General features: G+C 39.2%; 1 protein-coding gene and 1 long non-coding RNA gene across 7 annotated transcripts in view; one reads left to right on the forward strand and one right to left on the reverse strand.

The window, feature by feature from the left end:
* ARHGEF12 (Rho guanine nucleotide exchange factor 12) overlaps positions 1 to 23,869 on the reverse strand; it is an 82,505-nt gene that overhangs the window by 8,365 nt on the left and 50,271 nt on the right. For all 3 annotated transcript variants that reach the window (XM_032998189.2, XM_032998188.2, XM_032998187.2), the window contains 26 exons: positions 22,682 to 22,753; positions 21,781 to 21,873; positions 21,061 to 21,171; positions 20,458 to 20,556; positions 19,844 to 19,886; positions 19,344 to 19,449; positions 18,372 to 18,509; positions 17,850 to 17,882; positions 16,973 to 17,087; positions 15,757 to 15,862; positions 15,315 to 15,527; positions 14,756 to 14,885; positions 14,412 to 14,447; positions 13,622 to 13,776; positions 12,800 to 12,946; positions 11,964 to 12,049; positions 10,339 to 10,464; positions 9,414 to 9,528; positions 6,754 to 6,854; positions 6,423 to 6,500; positions 4,803 to 4,878; positions 4,232 to 4,399; positions 3,669 to 3,756; positions 2,627 to 2,716; positions 2,381 to 2,457; positions 1,788 to 2,015 (listed from right to left, as the gene is read on the reverse strand). In XM_032998189.2, coding sequence (XP_032854080.1) covers positions 1,788 to 2,015; positions 2,381 to 2,457; positions 2,627 to 2,716; positions 3,669 to 3,756; positions 4,232 to 4,399; positions 4,803 to 4,878; positions 6,423 to 6,500; positions 6,754 to 6,854; positions 9,414 to 9,528; positions 10,339 to 10,464; positions 11,964 to 12,049; positions 12,800 to 12,946; positions 13,622 to 13,776; positions 14,412 to 14,447; positions 14,756 to 14,885; positions 15,315 to 15,527; positions 15,757 to 15,862; positions 16,973 to 17,087; positions 17,850 to 17,882; positions 18,372 to 18,509; positions 19,344 to 19,449; positions 19,844 to 19,886; positions 20,458 to 20,556; positions 21,061 to 21,171; positions 21,781 to 21,873; positions 22,682 to 22,753 — 2,830 coding nt within the window. The remainder of the gene's footprint in view (positions 1 to 1,787; positions 2,016 to 2,380; positions 2,458 to 2,626; positions 2,717 to 3,668; positions 3,757 to 4,231; positions 4,400 to 4,802; positions 4,879 to 6,422; positions 6,501 to 6,753; positions 6,855 to 9,413; positions 9,529 to 10,338; positions 10,465 to 11,963; positions 12,050 to 12,799; positions 12,947 to 13,621; positions 13,777 to 14,411; positions 14,448 to 14,755; positions 14,886 to 15,314; positions 15,528 to 15,756; positions 15,863 to 16,972; positions 17,088 to 17,849; positions 17,883 to 18,371; positions 18,510 to 19,343; positions 19,450 to 19,843; positions 19,887 to 20,457; positions 20,557 to 21,060; positions 21,172 to 21,780; positions 21,874 to 22,681; positions 22,754 to 23,869) is intronic.
* Positions 15,405 to 23,869, forward strand: part of LOC116962943 — a 50,528-nt gene continuing 42,063 nt past the window's right edge. For all 4 annotated transcript variants that reach the window (XR_004407883.2, XR_004407882.2, XR_004407880.2 and 1 more), the window contains exons 1-3: positions 15,405 to 15,479; positions 20,933 to 21,111; positions 22,684 to 22,779. This is a non-coding gene — a long non-coding RNA (uncharacterized LOC116962943). The remainder of the gene's footprint in view (positions 15,480 to 20,932; positions 21,112 to 22,683; positions 22,780 to 23,869) is intronic.

The raw sequence follows: 23,869 nt of genomic DNA on the forward strand, positions 1-23,869 counted from the left end.
AAGGCCACCCTTTCAAAAAGGTATATCTCATAGCAGCCAGCTCTCTCATTGCTCTTGGTAGAAAAAATGGGAATAAAAATAAATATATAAGGTCCGAAGTCTTACTCCACATTTTACCTTACAAGCAAGAGCAAATGTGTCAGTATAAGTTCCATCTTGCTTAGGGTAAAACAGAGAAATCATCTACTGAAATTATCCAGCAAGTGAGCTGGAGTGGTGGTGAGTGCCCAGGTTTTACCCATGCCCCCAGACAAACTGAAAACTATGGCCACTATAGGGGATTCCCACCTGAGAAACAAGCATACTGAGAATATTCCACTCAACTTTGAAATGACAGATCAAAAAAAACGAAGACACATTTTCCCTAAAATTTCTTGCAAATTTATGCTTGTTTGAACTTCAACCCACATTCCCTTAGTTCTCAAATTATCCCAACCAAACACTTTATAATAAGGACACATTGTTCAAAACAAAAATATGAAACTGTCAAGATCATAAGAACACTGTTCATTCTCACCATATAATGCTCATGGAACACCTAGGAGAAGCTATTATTTCATACAACAGAACAGTCACTCTTTTAAGTGGAAGGCTCTTGTCAAAATGTGAGTGACCCACTGCTGCTGCTAGAGGGCTCCTCTTTTAAGTCTGAATAGCCGTGAGATGCTACAGCACTAATACACTAATACGGGGTGTCCTTATACACCCCACAGACTAAGGTTATCTTATCCCTGGTCTCTGAAAACAAGTACCAGTACAGCGTTCAGAATTAGAAAAGGACTTTGAATCCTGTGAGAAGGAGAAGCATAAATGGATCAAAACATCCAAGATAAACTATTAGATTGCAGAGAACTGCCATTACTTGTAGAGAGAGATGGAAGAGGGAATTTGGGCCAAGGAAACAAACGCTCTGCATTTTGGTAAAAGCAAATGACCCAGAGAGAAGCAATATAGACTACTGTCTCCAAGTACAGCTGAGGGACTTCATGTCCCTTTCAGGGTTGCCAAGAAGAGATATATGGATTAATGAATTCATTCAAATTTTAGGAAGTTATATTTAGGAATTGCACTGCTAGATTTGATCAAGTAGGTTGCATAGCCCTGCATTCTTCCTCTCAAAGGAGGCATACTGAAGAACAGAGGAAGTGATTAAAAATCTCCTGTAAACAATTTTACAGAATAATCTGCCCACCAGGAAAATTTCTCAACACGCACAAGTGTTGATCTAATTATATCCAATCACCTCCCAAGTCCTCAGAAAAATCTAAACCTAGACTTTGTCAAGCTCACATATATTCAATCTCATTTGCAGGATTTTACAAAAGAATATGCAAAATCATATTCTGCAACTCATGCAACCTCTCCTACTCTTCTCCAGTGCTGTGAAAATAAGTCCACAGGCTAACTGCATTGTCTTTTAAAAAACTGCTGACTAGCAATGGCACTGTACAGCACTGCACAAAGTTCTCCAATAAAATTTTGTCATCAAAGTACTTCATGGACAGTAAGTAACAATTCATTAGCACCATCATTTCATACATGGGAGAACCACAGAAAAACAGTGAGATGCCTAAAGCCAAAGAAAGGGCCAGTATATGAATTCAAAACTCCGAATTCCTTGTTGTCAGATCCATTGTTATGCTATGCTGTGATCTACAGCACAGAAAGAATTGATACTTGATAGAAATACACTTTAAATTTTATTTTACCTCATTGATTTACATGGTTGACCTAACAATTCCCATCTCCAAATCACATCCCACCAGACACTCCCCACAGATACTTACAGTTCCTTAATGCATCCAGTGCCCACTGCCCTTCTGATACTGAAGGTAAACCGCTGGTTGTGTGTTCATAGCACGGAGAAGAATCTTTAAGTGTTAGGTCTGCCTGCTGCACTTTATCAAACTGTCTTTCTGACACAAGAAGACTTTCTACCTTGGACTTTTCAGACATGATGGGCGAAGACGACTGAGCATTCAGTATTAAGGGAGATTCAAGGCCCAAATCTTTATCTAGTAAACAGAAAATATACATTCAGGTTAAACAACTATGTCAAATATGATGATAAACTGCAGAAAATTCTGCTTCGCACAGAAATCTCTGAAAGCACTAAAAAATATTCTTCTTGAGCAGGCCAATTCTTTCCAGGGGAAAAAAGAATCTTTCCCAGCAATTTATACAACAGATGGAAATAGTAAGAGGTACGTTTCCAGGAGGTTCAGTATCACTTCTCTACATGACTTGTGAAGAAATCATTCCTTTCGAAAGAAATATCAAAGCTACCAAAAGATCCCCAAGCCAAAGGGAATATGGCTTGGCACATCTGCAGTCCATGTAGCAAATCTACTGGTACCATTTACCTGGACCACTGTTTTACCTGGACTTTGTAGACTACTAGCAGGAATGTCATGCTGCTCTTTGAGCTTCTGCTGCTCCTCTTCTTCACGCTCTTCTCTGCAGGGAGGAAAGAATGAACACATTCTTTTAGTCACATATATTTGAATCGCTATATAAGAATCCATGCTTAGGCTGGCAACCTTTGAGCAGAAGAAGGGGTATTGGAAAAAAAAAAAAAAAAAAAAAGGGGCAAACAGCCCTTCTTCCTCCAGCTACTTTTACTTACTCGCCAGGTCCTGACTGTGGTAATGGAATCACTCTTCTGGTACTCCCCATTTTTACAGTCCCTGCCATCTGAGCTATAAGGTCTTGCCATCTGCAATAGAAACATCAAATAAAAACATGTAAGATGTGAAGTATGATGAATAATTCTCTATTTAACACCTCTCAAATCTAACTAACATTATTACTGCTTTTCTTATCGACAGTTTGTTTTGTTTTTTTTTTTTTAAATTTCTGTTACATTCAATTCCTTAGTAATACCTTACAGCCACAAGTGAAGCACCACAGATTAATCCTCACCTCACCACGATACTCTTCAGCAGAAGGCAATTAATGACAGCACCTTAACAGGAGTTGTCAGATGAGGCAGTTACTTTATATATAAATATATATGAAAGCATTAAGTAACATTTCACCTATTACTGAAGAGTTTCATATATAACACACTAGAACAGTTGCTATGTATCATACTAGTAAGTCTATATCCTGCTTATACCTTAGAAGAAAAGCATTTCTGCCATAGAGGAAAAAAAGCGTTTGGCTAGGGAATCAGATTAATGCACTGGGGAGTTTATGATGCTAGTATCAAAGTCTGCAAAGCTAACTGGCTTTGCAAAAGGATGCAGGATTATTTAAGTTACTTATCTGGCAAGTCAGTCACATAAGACCAGAACTGAAAGGGTAAATAAAAGCATTTTTGAGGTCAGAAAAGGGTCTTGAGTGAGCCAGACAGCAAGCAACAGTAACAGAAACATTGAGTGTATGTATGGGGTGGGTTTTTTAATACATATGTGGTATATACAGACACACATACACACACATGCTCACTATGTGTATACACCCTCCCCCTGCTTTTTCTAAGTTGGGAGAGACTATCCTTGGATATTTCCTACAAAGGCCAACGTAGCTATGTTTTCAGATAAGCTTAAAGAAGGAACTCATGGTAATTCATGGTCACCTGAACAGTTAGTACAGGCAAGCAGATGTAAAAGATCTCTCAGGTACCAAAAAATCAAGCAGCAGATGGAGCTGAACCCATTACTTACACATTCTTCTCTGAAACAGTCTGTGCCACCAGTTCATAAATATGAGCACCATTTTCTGACATGGAGATGACGAAGAAAGCTTTGTTATCTGAAGCAACACAGGGAGGGAAGAGTTTAACTAGATGCTTTGTCCCACATAGCCTTCTGAAAATTACTAAAACTGGGCATAACCTCAACCAGAAGCAATGAAAGAGTTCATGAGATAATCCTTATCGATCTTTCCCTATCAAGGAAAGTTGTCTATTAGTCTTGAAAGAAAAGAATCATTACTGCCCAAACCATTTTGAAACAGATTTATTTCTTCTCTTTTCCCTTCTAACAATTTCTAGAGTACCTTTCATCTAAAACAGAGTACTTTAATTTAGAAGTCTATTTAAAACTCAAGCCATGCCTATTACTGATGCAACAGTTCGTACACCCAAAGCAAGATGTTGGACAACCAAGAATTAAGCCTACGCAGTTTTCTGTTCTTCTCTGGAATGCTAGACAAAAACATCTATCTCCAACTGATCTAATCTTCATTTTTGGCTTTCTCTTTTGCCTTCTCAATTGGTTACACTGACCTGTTGCCACCTGACGAACCAGAACAGTGTTCAATTTGATGATAGGACTGAAGGTGTGTTTACTGTCAGCTGTCGATGCCAAGATTTTACTGTGACACTTCAGTACCAGTTTATCATCTTGTTTCTGCAACAGCACCAGAATGTCCTCCAGAAGCAGAGTGTAGAGATCTGCACAGAGCGCAAAAGAACCCAGAATGAGTTAAAGATTCATAGTTTTGTATCACATCCCTGCAGAAAGAAAAAGGCTGCATTTTTGATTACTCATGCAGAGGCAGTAATCAGTGCTATGCCATTCTAGGCAAAGCTTGCAAACCTTCCTCATCAAAACTACAGCAGAAAGCTACAGATGGAACTGGATCATCTCATGACTGACTGCTGTGTCCCTGCATGGCCTTAATGATACTCCAGCACATTTCAGAATTGACAAGAATAATTTAATCAGCTCTGAGAAACACACAGGCATTATTGTATGTGGCAGTAAGAATCATAATTGGAAACTGCAGAAATGCTTTCTCTTTCTCTCCTCAGCAGACACAAACCCAACCAAGTTAGTTGATAGAACAGGACTCACCAATAGTTTTGTCACGATTAACCTTCCAAGTTAGAGGTCCTTCATGAAGCATTTTTCTCTTTGTTAGATCCAAATTCTGTCACCATGGAAAAGAAAAAAATGTAGCACTATGAAATTTCTGTGGAAGCGAGTAATGGTAAATCTTGGGAATATCAGAGGGAAGGCTGGGATAGGCACTCCAGTTTAGAGATGAGCAGCCAAACCCAGTCTGGAAAAAGAAACATGGAGCAGGAGTAGGGTATCCTTGTAAACCTAAATCTTGTGAAAGGTGTAAAGGTGTTTGTTATTACTCTTCCTCTTTCACTGCTCTTTTGAAGATGCTGGGGGTCACAGGGTAGAGAATCTTCCTACTAAGTCAAGCTACCAAGGCACTGATTTCTACGAGGAGTTTTTCCAATATCCCATACGAAGTTTGCAGTTCTAGTATTACGACTGGTTAATGCTTCAGCACTTGATTTGCAAGTCAAGTGTACCTACAAATGATATACTGGTATACAAATCATGCCAGTGATCTGATGGACTTTATAATGTCAATGGATTCTTCAGTCATTTCAGTGCTTGTGACATTTAGATCTGCAGGCAAGTAGAAGTGACAATTTTCACAAGTCATTCCTTCCAAGTCTCAGAGTCTACAATCAATGACAGCAAGATTTCATAACTGCCAGTAAGTTCTTCATTTTCTAACTAAATGCTTGCAAGTTTATTTGTGGAAGGATACATGACACAGTTTTATAGAAAAGTCTTCATATAAAATTTTTTTGGATACACACTGATTTTGGGGAAGATAGAGGAGTGCTAAATAAACAACAGAGCATCTATACAAGACACAAGCACAGCAATTGGTAAAAATTAAAAACTGGGGATAAAGTACCAAATCATGAGGAAAAGATGCAGGAGAAAAGGGGGAAGAGTCCTTGTTTGGAAGCTACCTATTTGGAACATGCATGAAAGAAAAAGTTTGTTTCAAGTTGCAAGTGCCTATCGGTGCGCACCATTCAGTTGAAACATGAAAATTTCACTGTCAGCCCTGCTCCAAGGATGCTGTGTTGCCCGTTCTATTTATGAGCAGCTCATGGCAAGTAACCAGCTTCACTAACCTAACTGTAAGCATTTACAGAGGCCATGAAACACAGTACTGGACTTTGGACTTTATTTGGCTACACCTGTGGATCTATACAAATCAGCCTGTGTACAAGCTCTTCTTTTAAAGCCAACTTAATTGCTACACCTCATGACTCTCCGAGGCCCCCCCAGTTCCAACAGCACAACTAAGACATGTGATCATATGAGATATATATCTGTAGTAAGACTTATTGTCCATCAGATATCTCTTATGAGGTACAATGCATTAGCTTGCAGACCATTAGGATTTGTTTCAGAGTTCACAAGCTTTATCAACACTACTATGTGCAGAACCAAGTTGTTACATACAGAGAGATCTTCAGGAAGGTAGCAAAACTCAAATGTCGGAGACTGTTTTAATTTTTGTACAGAGTTATTTATCTCCAAAGACCATTTGATTGTACATCAGAAGACTGTAGTAGAAAGAGCCATAACAACGAGCCATGAACAACAGGGTTGCAAACATGATTTACAGATTGCTTTCATGCTGTCACTCACCCTGAACTCATCCATCATAGGATCCTCAGACTGCTTCAAGTAGGACAGGTCAAGACGACGCTGATAATCTTCCAAGTGCTGCCAAAAATGCAGTGAAGATGGTCACTTTGATTAGCAAAACCCACTAGCATCAGAGTGCATGCAGTCATGAATACTTCCACACATTCCCAAATGCCTGGGATTCTTCCCCTCACAGCAATACTTGTGCTACAAAACACCTTTAAGCACAATATGAAGTCACTAGTACAGAGAGCCTAAGTGTCTTAAACAGCCTGTTGCCCTTCAACTCTCTTCTCCCCAACCTTTGATGCTCACTCCATTCACTTCCTACCTGCTTGTTCTCAGACTCTTTGACAGCCTGGTTCACGTGGTTAAGGATCTGACGACAATGATCTGCTGCTTTCTTCACTTTCTCTTTCTCTTCAGGCAGTTCTGCAAGAAAAAAAGGAGATGTCCTCATGCTTTCCAATAAAGGCTGAAAAAGATATCTAGTGCAGTTTGCTGACCTCAAATTTGAGAAAGAGAACTTAAATTCACAGACTAGTTTATCAATAGAAGCACTGCATTTCAAAGGTGAAATGGCAGAAACAGATTTGTGACAGGAGAGAATTCATTTGCCCTGCACAAGACACTGGCCCCTGATAATCACCATGTACAGGACAGCAGCTGTTACTCTCCCTTTTTGGAGGGGCTTGTGACAACTATTCACTCCCCAAACATCAATCTGAGGAGTACTCTGAGAAATCAAAAATGTTTACTAAGACTCTACCATAGTACAAATAGAGTCTTGGGGCAGATATTTAAGATCATACACAGCCAGCTAGCCTAAGTCCTAGGATCTGGAAACTGACTACAGGCTTCTGCATTCTCCCAATCCTTTTTATTTGCTTTTTGGAAGAGAGAGAAACAGAAAGAAACAACACAAAATATGAAAAAAATGTGTTACATAATAACTTTTTTCATCCAGATAGCCTGTATTTATTTTAACAGCTCAGAATAATGTATCTCTGGATACATTCACGCAGCATAATTATAAAAAAGAATCTTCCATTACAGCAAGAGCAAACAGGAGTTATCTTTCCATCCAATGTCACTCACCATATACAAATAGACACAGGTGAACCCCATCAATTTTCACTACTGCAAACCACATTAAGAATTTAGTTAACAGTCAAACAAACAAGTACATCAAGGATAATGGAGTATCACATGCTTTCCTAATGATGATTAAACTTGTAAATGCAGTATATTTTTTATGAGTAATGAAATTACACTGCAGCAAGTATCCGCTGGTAAACCTGAAAAGGCATTCTGTGGTATTATTAACCATATTTTTGCCTGTTATGCTGGAAATGTCTTTCAGTGTAACACATCCTAGCTAAACTCCACCCTCTGCAAGAACATGAAAATGTTCTGCAGTGCTTTAGAGATTCAACAGATGAGGAAGGAAGGCTACATTAAGATTCTATTGGTGGTTATTGTGTAGGAAAATATTTCTTTCAAGTTCAGTCTGCTTCAAATTCTTAGTTGACATTATATTGATAACATCCAAGATTTTTATGTGAAGCTTGTTTTATATCAGACCATAGGGGTGTAGGTCAGACCATGCTCTGAGTGCACATTTTCCCCTGATATTGGGAATTGATTAAAAAAAAAAAAAACAAAAAAAAAACAAACCCCAAAAAAACCCAAACAAGCAAAGAACCCAAAACAAACCACAAAACCAAAACACAAGTATCCTTGGTCAGTAACAAGAAAACCTTGACCTTAAAAAAAAAAAAAAACAAAAAACAAAAAAAAACTGATTTGTTCTGTATTATCTGCTTTTTGTTCTCTTTAAAGAAGCATGTTGATTTGCCATCAGCCTTAACACTACATGATTTTTGCTTAGATTCTATAATACTTTTTTTTAATTCCTCACTCAGAAGTATGCCCTATGTGTATCCAAGCTTGTTTAGGCAATGGAATAACATGATAGATTTCATTAGATTCTTCATTCTTCACATTTTTATGTTAGTAGTGGATGATTAGGGACTTCTTTCATTGAAGATCTTATTCTTTTTCTCTCTCAAATGCATCTGCATGGAAATTGGAATTAATTTTAAAGTGTTTTCTCTTAGTAGCTTGATTTAGTTATCTTAATGTCCTGAATTCAAGAAAAAAAGTATGTTTAACAGACCATATTTATTACTGAAAACCAATTCATTGAAACAAATAGAGTATCATCTGTAGTGATTGAATTACTTCCAGTTATTTCCTTCAAGATTGTAGAAATGAGTTAAATATATCTAGAAAATTACAGAATGAATGGGCATGCTAATGGCTATTCAAAACAATAGCACAAATGCAACTTGCCTCTCAGTAAGTTCCTAAAGATTTGGTTGCCAAGAGCATGTAATACGGAAGAGTAACACATCACCCGCTCTTTTTCCTCTGTTTCTAATTCCAGTTATTGACATTATCACATACTCTTATGCCATCAGAAATGTATGGGTACAGAGAAATATCTTCTTTGCTTCTGTTTGGTTGTCACAATCATTAAAGACTAATAATAATAATAATAATAATAATAACGTAAAACTAAGAAACAGGCTAGGAACTGGAGGGTGGAGAAGAAACAGTCTCAGGAAGTCCTGGTTTCCTTCTTCAAAAACTAATAGCAAATCTAGTTGTTTTGACAGTAACTTTCATAAGCAGAGTAGTTTGATTTATTGTCAAAACTTTAGCATTCCCCTCCCCTAACTTTTTACGACTACATTTAAATTACTATGTTGCACTCTACATACACTATAACCCAACGCAGACTGTCACTCACTTCATATCGAATTTCCTTTTTTTAACTGCCCTCCTCTGCAGAAGGCAGCAGCAAGGTCACAGTGAAAACAGATAGTGACCCGTAAGATCAAACTGTTCTTCAACATATGCTTTGAAATCACACCTGCCTAGAAAGCCTGCTGAGATGTACACACAAACCCTAGTGTCAACGCTTACCTGTGTACTTAGCAATGTTATCCAGTAGAAGGGGGTACTTAGTCAACCTCTGCATCTCTGTGGGAATGATATCCTTCAGCTGCAACCGGCGACACAGTGGATTACTCTCAGCATCCTAAATTTAAACAGCACAATAACTACATTTGTCATTTTTATTAAGACTATAATTACCTGAACATGTAACATCTATTCATCACATAAACGTCTATTATTTCACTTTCCACTAATTAAATACAAGACAAGAAATGCCAAGATCTATCATTCAGACAACACATCCCCTCTCCATTTGCAATTACATATAGGAAAGGCTCATCACAAAAGCAGCAGCCTCCTTCCCTCATTACTTCACAGAGGTCTGGCACCATCTCCAATCCATCTCAGTCACCACCACACAGGGAAGACATCAGTTTAGGCTTTCATACTACAGCAAAACTACAGTACATTTTTCAATATAACCTCAACCCTTGTATTACCAGAGTTCTCCACAGCCTGTGGTAATGAAGATAATGTCCTCTCCTCCAAATGCCACATGTATTCAAGCCCCTTTCCTAGCAGGATGACTAGGTGTAGATCAATCTGTCTTCTGCCCGTGGCATGCATCAAAATTGCACTACTATACGCAGTTTTCCCCACAGAAGTACTCATCCTTGGGAAACAGCCACTTCAAGTGAGATGCCATCTCCTGCCTGGGACAGCATGTGCTTTCCTGCATTCTATGAGGACATTCTGTGTTCCCCAGAATTAAAGGCTCCTCCCTCCAGAAACAATTAGCAGACATAAATACAGTATTGGAAGTGATCCCAATCTGAAGATAATGTTAAACATGATGTCATTAATTATAATAAATTTATCTACAACCATTCATTATACTATGCTGGCCACCAGCCACATCCTCAGGCAACTCAAACCCTTGCATAAAATTCACCTGCACAAAAGTCTGGAAGCGAGAGTCCTTCTTCTGGCGTGACTTGATGACCTCTAGAGCAAAGGGCTGGTTACTGCAGAAAGTGGCAGTTGCATGTTTCAGCTTCTCCTCTGCGGGTCCACTAAACTGTGCCAGAAAGACAAGAAAGCCAAATTTAGATAGACTGAAGTTCATCATGTGCCACTTTCAACAGACATATAGCCATGTAGCAGAACTGGTCTCACCAGGGTGGAAAGGAATTACTGGCAAAATATGAGAAGTCACCTCCATCCTGTTTTTAAATGCCTTGTCTTCCCAGTCTACTGAGGTACCCTTTTACATCTCAAACTCTACAGTTCTCCTGTTTCCAGCCCTGGCACATACAATCCTTTCCTTAAATGAACTGCTGATTCAGAGGGAGAATACAGTACCGTGTCTCCACCGTCAGCCATAAGGAGAGCAGAAAAAACTGCACTCAGATGAATGACGGGAGATTGCTACCAGACTGTTGGTCAGCAACGCCAAGAACAAAGGTCATCTTGTTTCTCAGGGACACTCATGCTTAAACACTAGTATATAACATAACATTTTATTTCCTAAACAAAAATATTACAAAAACATGGCTGGGGAAATCATAGCCATGAGCAGGGCTGAGAAAAGTGCCACAGATAACAGATGGTTAATCTGTTACTGCAACGCATCCCATTCCTGTTACCCAGTCTGTGATGCAGTGTAGTGAAGTACTCCTGAAAATACTCACTCTGGAGAATGAGATCCTGTGGTTTTTTGTTTTAGCCACTTAGCCAGAACACTACACAAGGGCATATAACTATTACTGTAAGGTCTAGCTTGCTCTAGCAGGTATTTTCTTGCTTTTTCATAATACACAGGAGAACTGAAAGGGTTGGAGGTGTTTCTTTACCAGCCACATCTGATTTTCATTTTCTTCCTTCTTTTCTGGAATACTAGACAAACAGTGGGATATATATATAAAAAAAAAAAAAAAAAAAAAAAGCCACAAGAGACTTATGCATGAAGATCTGAAAAGAATAAGCAGATCAATCTTCAATCCTAAATGAAGTAGGCTTGACAACAAACAACAAACTGGGAGATTCCCGAGAGAGAATCTGATTTTTTTTAAAGAATCTACATTACTCCTGCTCCTGTCACTTGGATCTCAGAAAGGAAGCCTGCAACAGTGCTATAAATCTGAAAAGGTTCAGCTATGTAAACGCTAGGATTGGAAACCAATATTTTTAACTACCTTTTAACTGCACCACAGGTAACACAAAACTTATATTTCAGTGTCACTGAAATAAATTGTGCTATTACATTTTTCAAAATCCTACTCTCACCTTTATGTCTCCAAAACTACCCTTCTACTCTACCCACACATCAAAAGAGTAATTTAAGGGAGAAAAAATAATTTCCTTATCACTAGCCAAATGAAAATTCTGCAAATTCTTCCTGCTTTCCTTCAACCCTCATTCTCTCACTCGGTGTTGGCTCCACAGAAATGGCAACTCTAAGACCTTCAGTTTCTAGGAATTACCTTCAGCTAGGAATTACCTTCAGTAAACTCTGGCTTTGTTTGTCATTCTATTAAACATTACTTTCAAGTACAAGAAAGTAAAAAAAGATTTTACCCAAGAAAGTAAGTCTTCCCCAATTTGGCCAATAACAGAAGTCTCGTTCCTTTTTCGCGCAGCTTTCATCTGATCATTCAATGCAACTAAAAAAAGGTAAATTTTATTAATACTGCTCAAATTGTTTGCTTAATTTTCAGCATTTATTTTAAAATAAAAGCTATTCTAGGAAAAGGCTAGATTTACAATCATTTCAATTAAAAAAAAAAAGTGTCCTACAACATAATAAATTTAGCAGAATAATGAAGAAAATGTTATATAACTCCTTTGTACTTCTGTAACACCTGTCTTCAAATGACCCCTAAGAACCTTTCCAGTCTTATCTTTTCTAAGGCTCAATATCACTGCCCTGTGTAAAATTATACAAGTAATTATCCAGTGGTAGAGCTGAAATTCTGATTCTGAACAGTCCTTTCTCTAAACAATTAGGAAGGGCTGCCCTTTGAAACCACCTGCAAGCCATCAATTTTCTCAGACTTTTTTTCCATCTCTTCAACAACAGTTGCAACGTTTTGAAATTTGACCCATAAAGACCATTCATCTAAGCACTGCTTTTATCAAAGCATGAATCAGGACAACAGAATCTGTGCACACAGGTAAGAAAAAACAAGTAGCCAAATGTGTGTGTCCAGCATTTCTTTATCAAAATACCTTTGTAAATTAGAAATGGAAAAAACTGGATGCAAAAGGAAGAACAGCTGTAGTATTGTTTTTCACCTGACGTGTTGTATGAGGCTACCTCTTGTTTCAGGGTCACTTGCTTAAATTTTTCAGATATTTGCATGCAGAATTCCAGCTGAGACTACAAAGCTGAAAGGCACCTAAACTGCTCTTACCATGAAGCCCAAGGATATCTTCCAGATTTGAAAAGATTTTCCGTTTATCACTGGAGCTCAGGATCCCTTCCCGGGTGACGCGCTGGTAGAAGACACTATGCAGAACCTTCAGCGTGCGGACATGAGCTCTCTCGGTGTAAAACAATTCTGAAGTGAGAGGGGAAAGCAGGATTGTAACTACAAACTTACAGAGGCGTGGCAAAGTGAATTCCAATGTGAGGCAAACAGAAGTCAGGAGCATGAACTTACAAAAGATTCCCTCACCAACACTTCCCTTGCTGGCCCATATTCCAGCTTGCTCCAGAATGGAGCCATGCTCTGCTATATTCCATGTTTAAAAGAACAGAGAAGCCAATCAATTGGTGACTCATAATTTACCCCAAACAAACTGCGAGCTCTTAACAGCTCATGTAGCCACACAGCGTGTTCTGCATGATTGCAAGACCTGAAATTGAGATGAAGCTTTGAAGATGAAGTTTGGTAGTAGCTTTCCATTTGCATCATGTGCTTTCCAACGGACTAGACAGTGCCTCTTGTGTTCTTTTATAGAACATGATACTGTAAACTGGCCTTCCAGTGTCAAATCACTTAAACATTGTTTATTTCTTCTCTAAGGACTGGATATGTCTCATCTTAGGATACTTTTGAGTACCAAGTAGAAGTTTCACACACACAAACTGTGCAAACCAGAAGCAACAGATGGCCACTGCTTTGAGCGGATCAGTGAAAACAGATCTCGTTTTAAATCTGAAGAACTTCAGAGCTCCAGAGGACAGGTTTCAACTTTGTGCTTAGTGAGCTAGGAAAAAATATCCATCTCACCATTAATCACTTCTTGGCGCTTGATTTCATAGGCTTTCAGCCCCATCAACACTTCTCGGCTCACAAGTTGCTGCCAGTTGGGAGGATCCATGTCCATGTCAAAATCATATAGCTCATCTTCACTTTGTACATCTGTGAAACCAACACTGTCGATCCTATGAAAAAACATCAGATATTTCCCCCATTTTAGGCATGGATGTAAGGAAGAAAGAAAAGAAAATCTAAGTATATATATCAGGTGTAAAACATTATGAATATGCTCTCCATAAGAGCTGGAGGCTGTTAGATGTCTGAACCTATAGGCACATTTTCTAATTTTGCCCCTTACAGAACAACTAAGAGTGAATATCTCCTCTTACAGTATTTCTATAACCCTGCTTTTAATGATACAGATAAAATAATTTGCTTGAAGTCAACTATCAAGTCGGTGAAAGGGCAGGTTACAATTTCTTTTCTCCATCTATCTGCAGATACATAGCTAACAACAATACACAGATTTAAAAAGACAACATGGAGATTTCAACTCCCTAACCTATCACTTCCAATCAATAGATACAGCAATCACTATACTTCACTCTCAGATCAAAGGGCTTATCTGCATATGATTCATTCCACCTGTCCTATATATGGATGGCAGTGTTTCATTTCACATATGCGTTATTTAAGAAAAGGAAAGATCATGCAGACAATTGTATGGGCTTGGAATAACAAACACTACTGCATTCTACTTTATAACCTATTAAAATCTAAACAAATTCAGTGAAGTTCAAACATTTATAAGCATACTCACTTGCGAAAAGCCTTTGGTGTTCCCATGTCAACCATTCTACAAAGAACAAAAGAAATTATTAGGGAAGCTTATGCAAGAATTTCATCTCCATCAGACATTCAGTGTAACTTCAGAGTAAAGGCCTAACCTCCGAACCAGAAGAACATTTTATCCATCAGCCTCATATTCCCGATATACAGTTTTCTACTACTAGCCATAGTAGCAGACACAGGCCAGCATTCCCTACTTCTGCCAATAATGTTTAATACAAATGATGTCACTAACAATTTTATGGACTAAGCTTCAACAGCTACTGTCACATCGACTCTCCTCCACAGTTCAAGCATCCAGGGCACCACAGTTACCTCTCTGATTCTCCCTCCTCCTCCTGCAAGTTTTCCAAAGGAGATGGGAATTCAAAGGTATTATTAGGTGTGCGGGGTGTGCCATCCATACAGTCATTAGTAGGTGGAGCTTCTCCAGTCTGCTTCAATCCTAAACAGAGAATTAGTACAAAACATCAAGAACCATACCAAATTAGCCTCTTGATTCACAGCCTCATTTCAGCTTAGAGCTAGAGGAACTGATTTCCTAGGTCGGTAAGAAAAATCTCAGTGACGAATGTTTCCAGATGACACTGACTTGTGCTTACAAAAGCAGGCACCTGAGACTGGGGTTTTTTCCTGTTAAAATTATCCGATGCCACAGTGATATAACCCACCTAACAACAATTTCTGGCCATGGCAAGATTTCCCAATTTGAACCAGCGACTAAGTCAGAGAAGATGACTAAGGCAAGGAAGATCCTGGCTAATGACATAAAAACATTTCCTAATTTGTCAAGCTGGTTGCATCAGAACTGTGCTTTGCATATCCCGTTCACAACACAATCCTTACTCATTCCTCTTTGCTAGTATCATCCTACCTGTTTCGCCATCCTTGCTTCCCTCTGGAGAGGAAAAGGGACCCACTGCCAAAGGAGACATTGGGTTGGCAGGTGTGTACGGTGCATCTGCTCCATCACTGGAGGAACCACTCTGGCGCATCTTGCTAGAATCTGGTGGCTCTGGGCTAACAGAAGACGCTGTAGGTAAGTGCTTTGGATGGCGGGGTTTCTGCATTTCCATGGCTCTGCCAACTAAAGACACAGAGAGCCATTGTTATTGCTGAAAGAGCTCTTACCGGTTTTCAGCAATAGAGAGAGGAAGCATTTCAGGACAAAATTAGGTTGGTGTGTCTTCAAAACCACATTTTAAAAACAAAAGGTTTACTGCATCTTCTTAGCATGGATTTTTAAAAGACAGCAGAGACTTTATCTGGCTTTCAAACTATTAGTCAGGGAACATATATTTCCTAGTCTGACATACTTGCACTGCTGTCATGTCGACTTGGTCTCCTTGGTGGGCCCAGAATATTAGGAAAGCCTCTTCTCTTTCCTTTTTCCTCTCCTTCTTTCTCTTTCTTGATACTTTGCTGCAGTCAATACACAACAAAGAAATGCAAAGCAAACAGATCACTCATTTCTTCAAATTCAGTTATTTACTGAGTTATCGACTCAATTCTTTAAAACTGTGGTAGTTTGGTACAAAAGAATTTTATTTCTAACAAATTATTGAGGTGAATATCCCGCAGCATCAGAGACAAAGGCAACCTACTGACAGACTGAGTGATGCCTAACAGGGTAGCAGCAGGCAGCCACAGTATCTCAAGAGATACATTTGTTACAGGCAGAAAGTCACACACCCTGTTTTTAACTTAGCAGGAGCTGGAAACCACTGTCCTCCCTAGCGTAAGAGACCAGTTTACAACAACCAGTAGCATCTTGTCTCTCTAAGGCACAACATCTTGTGACTCCAAACCTCCAGAAGCATACAGGCTCTCACCTGGGAGAGAGAAATACAACTTATCTTACCACTTCAGAAAGGCTGCGAACGCTTGATCCAGCCTTTTTGCACTGTCAGTGCAGAATGCTTGTAAGTCTTAACATTTCAAAGGAAGATGGAACACTGATGAAAATAAGTAGCTACTGTGACCATATACACCCCACCACTGTGGGAGACAACTGCACACACCCACAGAGAGATGAAGTTTTGGTGGAAAAATTCATTATATAACTGGGAAAGTGTGGGTGGCAGGAAGAGTAGCTTTCCTGCATCACGAAGCATTGAGGTTGTGGGCAAGTTTATCAAGAAGAAAACTAAAGTATACAGGCCAACAAGCCTGATTAGCCTTAATGAGATCCTCAAGAGATTCAAGGCTGTATTATAGGAAACATTTCTCACCCAAAGTTTTAATAAGGCTAGAACTGTGAAAAACAAGCAGTTAGAATTCAGGCACACAGTTAAAGTAAGAAAGAAGGCAACTCGTCTCTAATTCAAGTGTCTAAAAACATATGTAGAGCCCAGTTTCAACTGTGAGGTTCTTCTGTGCAGCTCAGTAATCCCAGATCCTCTTGATGCAGCAGTGAAGACTGTAAAATCATAGCAACTTCTAATGTGTCTTGCAAAAGTGGATTTTGAATTCTAATGAAGCACCCACGCTGGGCCACTTCAAACAAATGCACTCTAGCCACAACGCTACTACCTTGATCTTTGGCAAGAAACCAATACGGCCACGCTTCTGCTCCAGGTTCCGAGGTTCTTTAACTTTGACTCCCAGGTGTTTCATGTAAGTAAGAATCACATACTGCATTGTGGAACTGCCAAGTATATACAGAAAAAAAAAAAAAAAAAAAGAAGATGGAGGATAAGGAGAAATGTATTGGGGAAAATACATTTAATTAAGAAAATTTCAAAGGTCAAATGCAAAGGTTCTACTGAGAAATTAACCATTTTTAGTTTAAAAGAACTTGGCATTTTTATTTTTTTTTGTTAATATGAGACAATCTATCACAGACAATGGGAAAGATTCAGTCAATATCCAATTTTATCATCTTGTAAACAAGAGATGGGAAGTATATAAAAGGCATACCAGCTTAGGAGGTAAAATAAAATTATGAGAATTACATAGAAGGTCCTAAAATGATATACTAAATACATATCTGAAGTCACATTGTAAGTTTTGAGTTGTAAAAATAAGTAATAGTAAAAGGCACCGTTACTGTAAAGAGTATACGAAAAGCTACCCAGACAGTTGTATACATACGAACTGAACAAGGCAAGGCATATCCAGAGAATAAATGTTAGTACCAGATTGAAACAGCTACAAAACAAAACTAAAAGAAACATGAACTCTCAATAACAGTAACTTTTCCAGACCTAAACAAAGGCAACAAACTTCACAATAAAAAAGAGGTTAAGAGCAAGAGGCTGATGCTCTGAATTCAAATTAATCATGCCAGGGGATTTACAAAATGAATTTGTGGCTACAGCCAGGAGAGGGCTGTCTTGTTCTGCTGAGTAGAACACAGATAGCAGTAGGGTTCTTACTTCACAGACTAAGCCCACACAACTTCCATTACCTCTTGTCTTCTTCCAAAGGCTGAGATGTCATCCTGAAAATAAGAACGAATTCAAAAATGAAACTCAAAAACCAATTAACACCCAGTCACATCCATAATTGTGTTCAAAGTGTCCTTTAGAATGTTAGAAAGTCAGGAGGGGGTGGGGGGAAGGAAGTAAACAAAACTGAAGGTTAAGCTGGGAAAATTGGGCTAAGCTCACATTAAAGAGAAAATGGGTTCTGAAGCCATACATTTCTACAATCCAAAAAGGGACTCTGATCTAATAATAAACAATCTGACAATGGAAGAATTACTTCTGCTATGTGAACAGCAGCCTCCTTGAAAAGATATATGGACTTTACCTAACTATTAGCTTACTTCTGGCTATCATTACTTAAACGTAAGTTGATAGCAAACAGGGGAAGCAATGTAAATGTAGTGATGTCAAATTGCTTCTCATTCCCAATTCATTTGCAGTGCTGTTGTCAGGTTCAGGGTAGAACCTCTTTTACCCCCACAATTATACTTGCTGTTACTCACAAGACTTCCTCAATTTTAGCAATAATCTGTTCTGCACATGCTCTTTCCTTCTCCACCGCATTCCGGTCACGAACTCTTTCTGCATCCAGCTTGGTTAGCTCTCCTTCTGCCAGAGTCAATCCCATACTACGTTTCTGCCTGAAAAATTGGGAGATGGAAGCATCACTTGAAATCGAATACTGACCTGTAACAAGGACAAGCAACCTCCTGACATTCAGAATGTCAAACAGATTTCATTATTGGGTTCTGTATGAAAATGGAAAAGACATGACATTTCTCCATAACATTTGCACTCACTATAAAACATAGCTAAAGCAGACTTCAGGGGGATAAAGTTGTATGATATTTATGCCTCAAGAGAGGCAGTCATCACAAGGGGCAAGAAATAGCAGTTACTCTTTTTGCAGCATTCCAGGTTGTATAATTGAAGCACATGCTTGATCTGAGACATTTTTAGGTACAAAAAAGTCTGTTATTGAACACTTGTCTTGGTATAATACCTCATGTTGGCACAGTGCTCTCATGACTTCACATGAAATGGCTTATTAATTATCAAATTCTACTATATGCCCATGACAGTTTTGTAAAGTGGATTATTCCATGTCCAAAGGGGAGAGGGAAGGAAAAAGGAGAAGGGAAAAAAGAAGATAAGCTGATTATAAACACAATTAGTAAGAAGGATTTATAAAGCATCACATAATAACAATATTCTGAAATTGCCTCAAATTTCTTCATGAAATGAAGAATCCAAGCTCTAAAACTAATCTTGCAATTGATTACTTGCAACACAGTGATAAAAACCATTCAAGGATTGGTCACAGGGTGACCCTAGAGGCCCTCATCAGTGGTATCTTCCTATTCAGTCCAAGATGAATGACAATGTCCCTTGAGTTTGGACTTCCCCTACATTAGACATGTTGACTGAGGGCAAGCAGGAATTAAATGAAAAACTGCACAGACCACTGTTGTTACCTGAAATCCTCCAGATTCCTTTGAACTTCTGGACAGACTTTATCTTGCATAGTTTGTATAAACTGACGATGAAGCTCTTCAGGAAGGAGTTCTGGCCTTCTTCTGTCTGTAAGTCAGAAGAGGAAAGTTAATATTCTTTTGAGAACAGTCCTTGATAATAAAGTCACTGACATGTATACGTTAATCCGTCCAAGAGTAGCCTTTTGCCTTTCACTTGCTGATAATATGAACTCCAGAGCATTTAGTGTAATCAGCTTTGGTCACATCCGTTATCATGCTCAGAAATGTACACGCCAATGTGGCCAATGCTTCCCACCACTTACACATGTATCACAGCATGTATTATGTCCTCCCCAAGAAACATAAGAAGTATTTCTTTGTCTCTCTCTGTAACACATGACACCGTACGTTTGAAGTAAGCCCAAATGCATTTCAGAAACTTGCTTGGATTGCTTCAGCAGAATCTGCAGAAATAGATACCCGAGGCGAGAGCGCCCTACCTAGTTCTAAGGAGATTTCATCTGGAACTGGAACTTTCAGATTCTGCAAAAGAAAAGAAAGGCTGGAAGAACACAGACAACAAACACCACCCCAATAAAATACACAGTACAAAACATACAAGAAAATTCCCTCAAAAGCTGAAATCATACAACCTGAACATCTGATGGTATTAAGGGGGAGACTCCCATCCTGAATGTGTACTATATTACACAAGGATTATTTCATCTAAACATGTGGTACTAGCCTCTGCTACACTATCTGGTACTCCAACTCCTGACAGTGAAGAAGTTTCTCAGGCTTCCCAATACACACACAAAATTTCCAAATCCTTGCAATAGCCACTAAAAGGTAATGTAAAACAGCTAGAGCGAGCTTGCATATCACAAAACTATTTCTCCTATCAGGTAATGCATTCCCTGCAATTTACTGAGTTACCAAGCAGCTGAGGCTATACACCATTCATTTTGTCATATTCATTGGTAACATTTAAACAAAAAAAACTTTTTGTTTTGGAGGACTTAAGCAACTCTTTAGTTTCTTCCACTTCAGGAAAGGAGAGAAAGGTAAAAGTCAACTTGCTAGATATGCTTGGGGAGAAATGATGGGAACCTACTGCAGCTCGGTCCAAGAAGAATTGGTAAAATTCAAGGAAAACACGCCGAGTCTCTTTGGAGTTGGTCTGCTTATACAGGTCTGTGTAAAGGTAGCACAACTGTGGGAAACAGGAGGGGAAGAAATTAAGTGATACCATGAAAACTCTTCTAACACCCCTAACTTCAAGTTTACTTTCAAATACTTCACAGAATCCAGCACTGCTGGATTGAAACTCTTCCTAACTACCTTCAGCCATCTAGGTTGCTCAGGTAACCTCAGCTAGGCTGCCTGGTAATTAGCAGAAAAGGGAAAGGCAGAGACAGAGAGAGAGATCAGATTTTCCCAGGAGGCAACTAACCCCACCACTGGAATGGCAGAACTGGAATAAAGTGCTTTCAGGAGCTAAATACTTATTTGTAAAGAGCTAAGTATAAGTGAGACAGTTCTCTTCATGCTTATCTTCATTTATTTGACATACTCTTGTGCCCTCACAGGAGCAGCATTTGTCTCCTTGCTGATCCAGCCATGTCACTGACAACACTACACATGAACAAAGACATCCTGACGCACTCTGCTTAAGACTACCAATTTGGGCCAGGGAAACAATTCCAGAACATATTACCAGTGCTGCAGGATCAAACTGGGACACCACATGATGCAGAAGAACAGCCAGGTGAGCTGGCCGAGATTTCAGGAGCTCAATGTTTTGGAAACAGCTACATTGTCCATTAATCTGTAGAGATACAAGGGAACTCTATGAATTACTGAAGACGGCTACTGTGAAAAAAACCAAGAAGCTTTGTTCCAACATAGCTCCTCATTTGTTTAATCAAAATAAAAACTGATCAATTGCAGAACCTTTGCAATGCTATTCTAATTTCCCAGGAAGAGCTTACAATAGGAATACTTCTTTTAAATGCCTTCCTGAACGCTGAGTACAATATAATGAAATATAATTCAGAGCAAAGGACTAATATAACTCAGAATAAATATGTCAAAGGCCATGGTATCTATACTGCTGTGACAATAAAGCAGAACTTAATAGAAACTAAATAGGCAAAAGAAAATTAAATAAGGGAAATTAATTTCTAGGAAGCTTGAAGTTATGAGAAGAAAGAAAGGTTAACACAACGATTCAAAGATGGCATATTATCATAAACTCCCCAAATGTTTTTATTCGGCAAGATCAGCAATAGCAGGAATCACATTCTCTAATCCTTAATTCACCACATAAAAACTGCTCAATAAAAACAAGTCATGGAGCACCTGTAATTTAGACACAGAGGAAGAGAATTCTGGTCGAGGAGGGAAAGGTGTAGCTGAGGCTGAAATTCATTCCTACCTGCTCCTGTTCAGTGTCAAAGTCATCATCCTCTGCTCCAATGATCTGAGGGCCCACTCGGGATAAAGGACTTCCAACACTGGACTGGGAATCCTGGGGTGAGATAGGAGTGAGGGAAGAGAAGGGCAGGGAAGGGAAGTGAAGGAAGAAGTGTACAGTGCTGTTACTCTCTTGGCGTAGTAAAACTTCTTTATCAAGTTAGACGTATTACTATAATTTTTATTCTCCTTCTCAAAACTCAGTGGAAACCCATGTGTCTTTACTCAACCATGCCCAAGTCTGCATATGCGAGATCCCCTTATGAATGCTTCTCCCAAGTTGCAAGCATTCAGAAACATTAAATCAGATGATTCAAAACTAACTGCATCATCTACAGACATGATCACACTAAGCATGTGGCATATGACAAATGCCATCTTAGTATAAAAGGAGAAATATGACTTTGGAAAGTCATGCAGATCAGGGGAAAAATACTTCAGAAGTCATCCTAAGGAAGATAATAATACATTCAGATAGGTCTGTACTTTCTGCTATGTTCCACTTTTACCTAATCTTGAGGCCATCCCTGATGACATCAGCCTTGTAATGACTAAATATCCTACAGAAAAGACTGTTTCATTTGCTACTGGACTCAAGGAAAACAATATGTATAACTGCTCTACCTATTTTAGGTCCAGCTGTTTTACTGCTGATTATATATTTTTTGCCTCTAAATGTGACAGCTCTTAAGCTCCATAAACATTTACTCAGCTAATTAACTTTCCTTGCATAATTTTAATTTCATTTTATTTTCTAAAACAAAGTTTATGCATGCTCCATATAGAAAGCAGGGAAAAACAGCAAGATTTTAATGGGCCCATTACAGGAAATGTTGTTGTGACACTTTATGTTTTGTACTCACAGTATCTTGAACCTCAGTCTTTTCTGGGCTCTCATCCGGATAAATCCGCTCCTTCAAGCCACTGCGAGGACTCTGGGAAAGAAGGAAGTTCAGTTCTGGTAAGTACCAGCAAATCCAGGAAAATGAGAACTGCACAGAAAGTTTTTCAGCCACAACAGCCAAAACTTCTCCTTTCTCACAGAACTAACTGTTAAACAGCTGAGGTATGAACAACCAAACTAAAATGTGACCTACATGCACAGTTTCCAAAAAAAACCCCAAACCCAAGCAAATGTAGAAATAGTTTCAGTGAGAAAGACAGTAACACTGAGTAACAACAGAGCTGTAAAATCTACTGGTGCACCTGTCCTTAACTTTCTCTTTGCTCTCTTCACCTCTACTACATAAACGACAGTACTCATGTTGCTAGCTCTCTGACTAGGCCCTCTTCTCAACATCCCCTCTGAAGAGGGGGCTCCCAGCAATGAGCTAAGTATTCCAGGTGCAGCCCAGCAGAAGGGGCTAGTAACTTCCCTCCACCTGCTGGCAATCCTCATTCTCATGTAGCCCAGTAGACACTTGGCTTTACTTGCAAAACACATGCTGTTGGCTCATCTTCAGTGTCCACAAGAACACCCAGGTCTTTTCAGCTAGGCTACTACTCAGTCTGTTGGCTTCCAGCCTGCACTGATGAATGGAGTTATTTCACCTCAGCTGTAGAACTCTGCACTTCTTGTTAAACCTCAAGAGGTTGCTACTGTCCCCAGTCCTTAAGTTTTTCAAGGTCACTTTGAATCAAAAAGCTTGATTGTAATTCTGTTAGGGCTTTGGCCTTCCTAACCTGAGTAGCCAAGGATCAGGTTAGGAAGGCCAAAGCCCTGACAATTAATTCTGTCCAGCAATGTCAAGGGCAACAAGAAAAGCTGCTATAGGTATGTCATTGATAAAATGAAGACTAGGGAAAATGTAGGCCATCTCCAGAAGAAAATGGGAGACCTGGTAACACAGGATATGGAGAAGGCTGAGGTACTCAACAACTTTTTTGCCTCGGTCTTCACTGGCAAGTGCTCCAGCCACGCCACCAAAGACACAGAAGGCAAAGGTGGGGACTGGGAGAATGAAGAACCACTCCCTGTTGGAGATAAGGTTCAAGACCATCTAAGGAACCTGAGGGTGCACAAGTCCATGGGACTTGATGAGATGCATCTG

Source organism: Tyto alba, unplaced genomic scaffold (genome assembly GCF_018691265.1).
Source record: "Tyto alba isolate M040663 unplaced genomic scaffold, T.alba_DEE_v4.0 Super-Scaffold_32, whole genome shotgun sequence".
Lineage (NCBI taxonomy): Eukaryota > Metazoa > Chordata > Aves > Strigiformes > Tytonidae > Tyto > Tyto alba.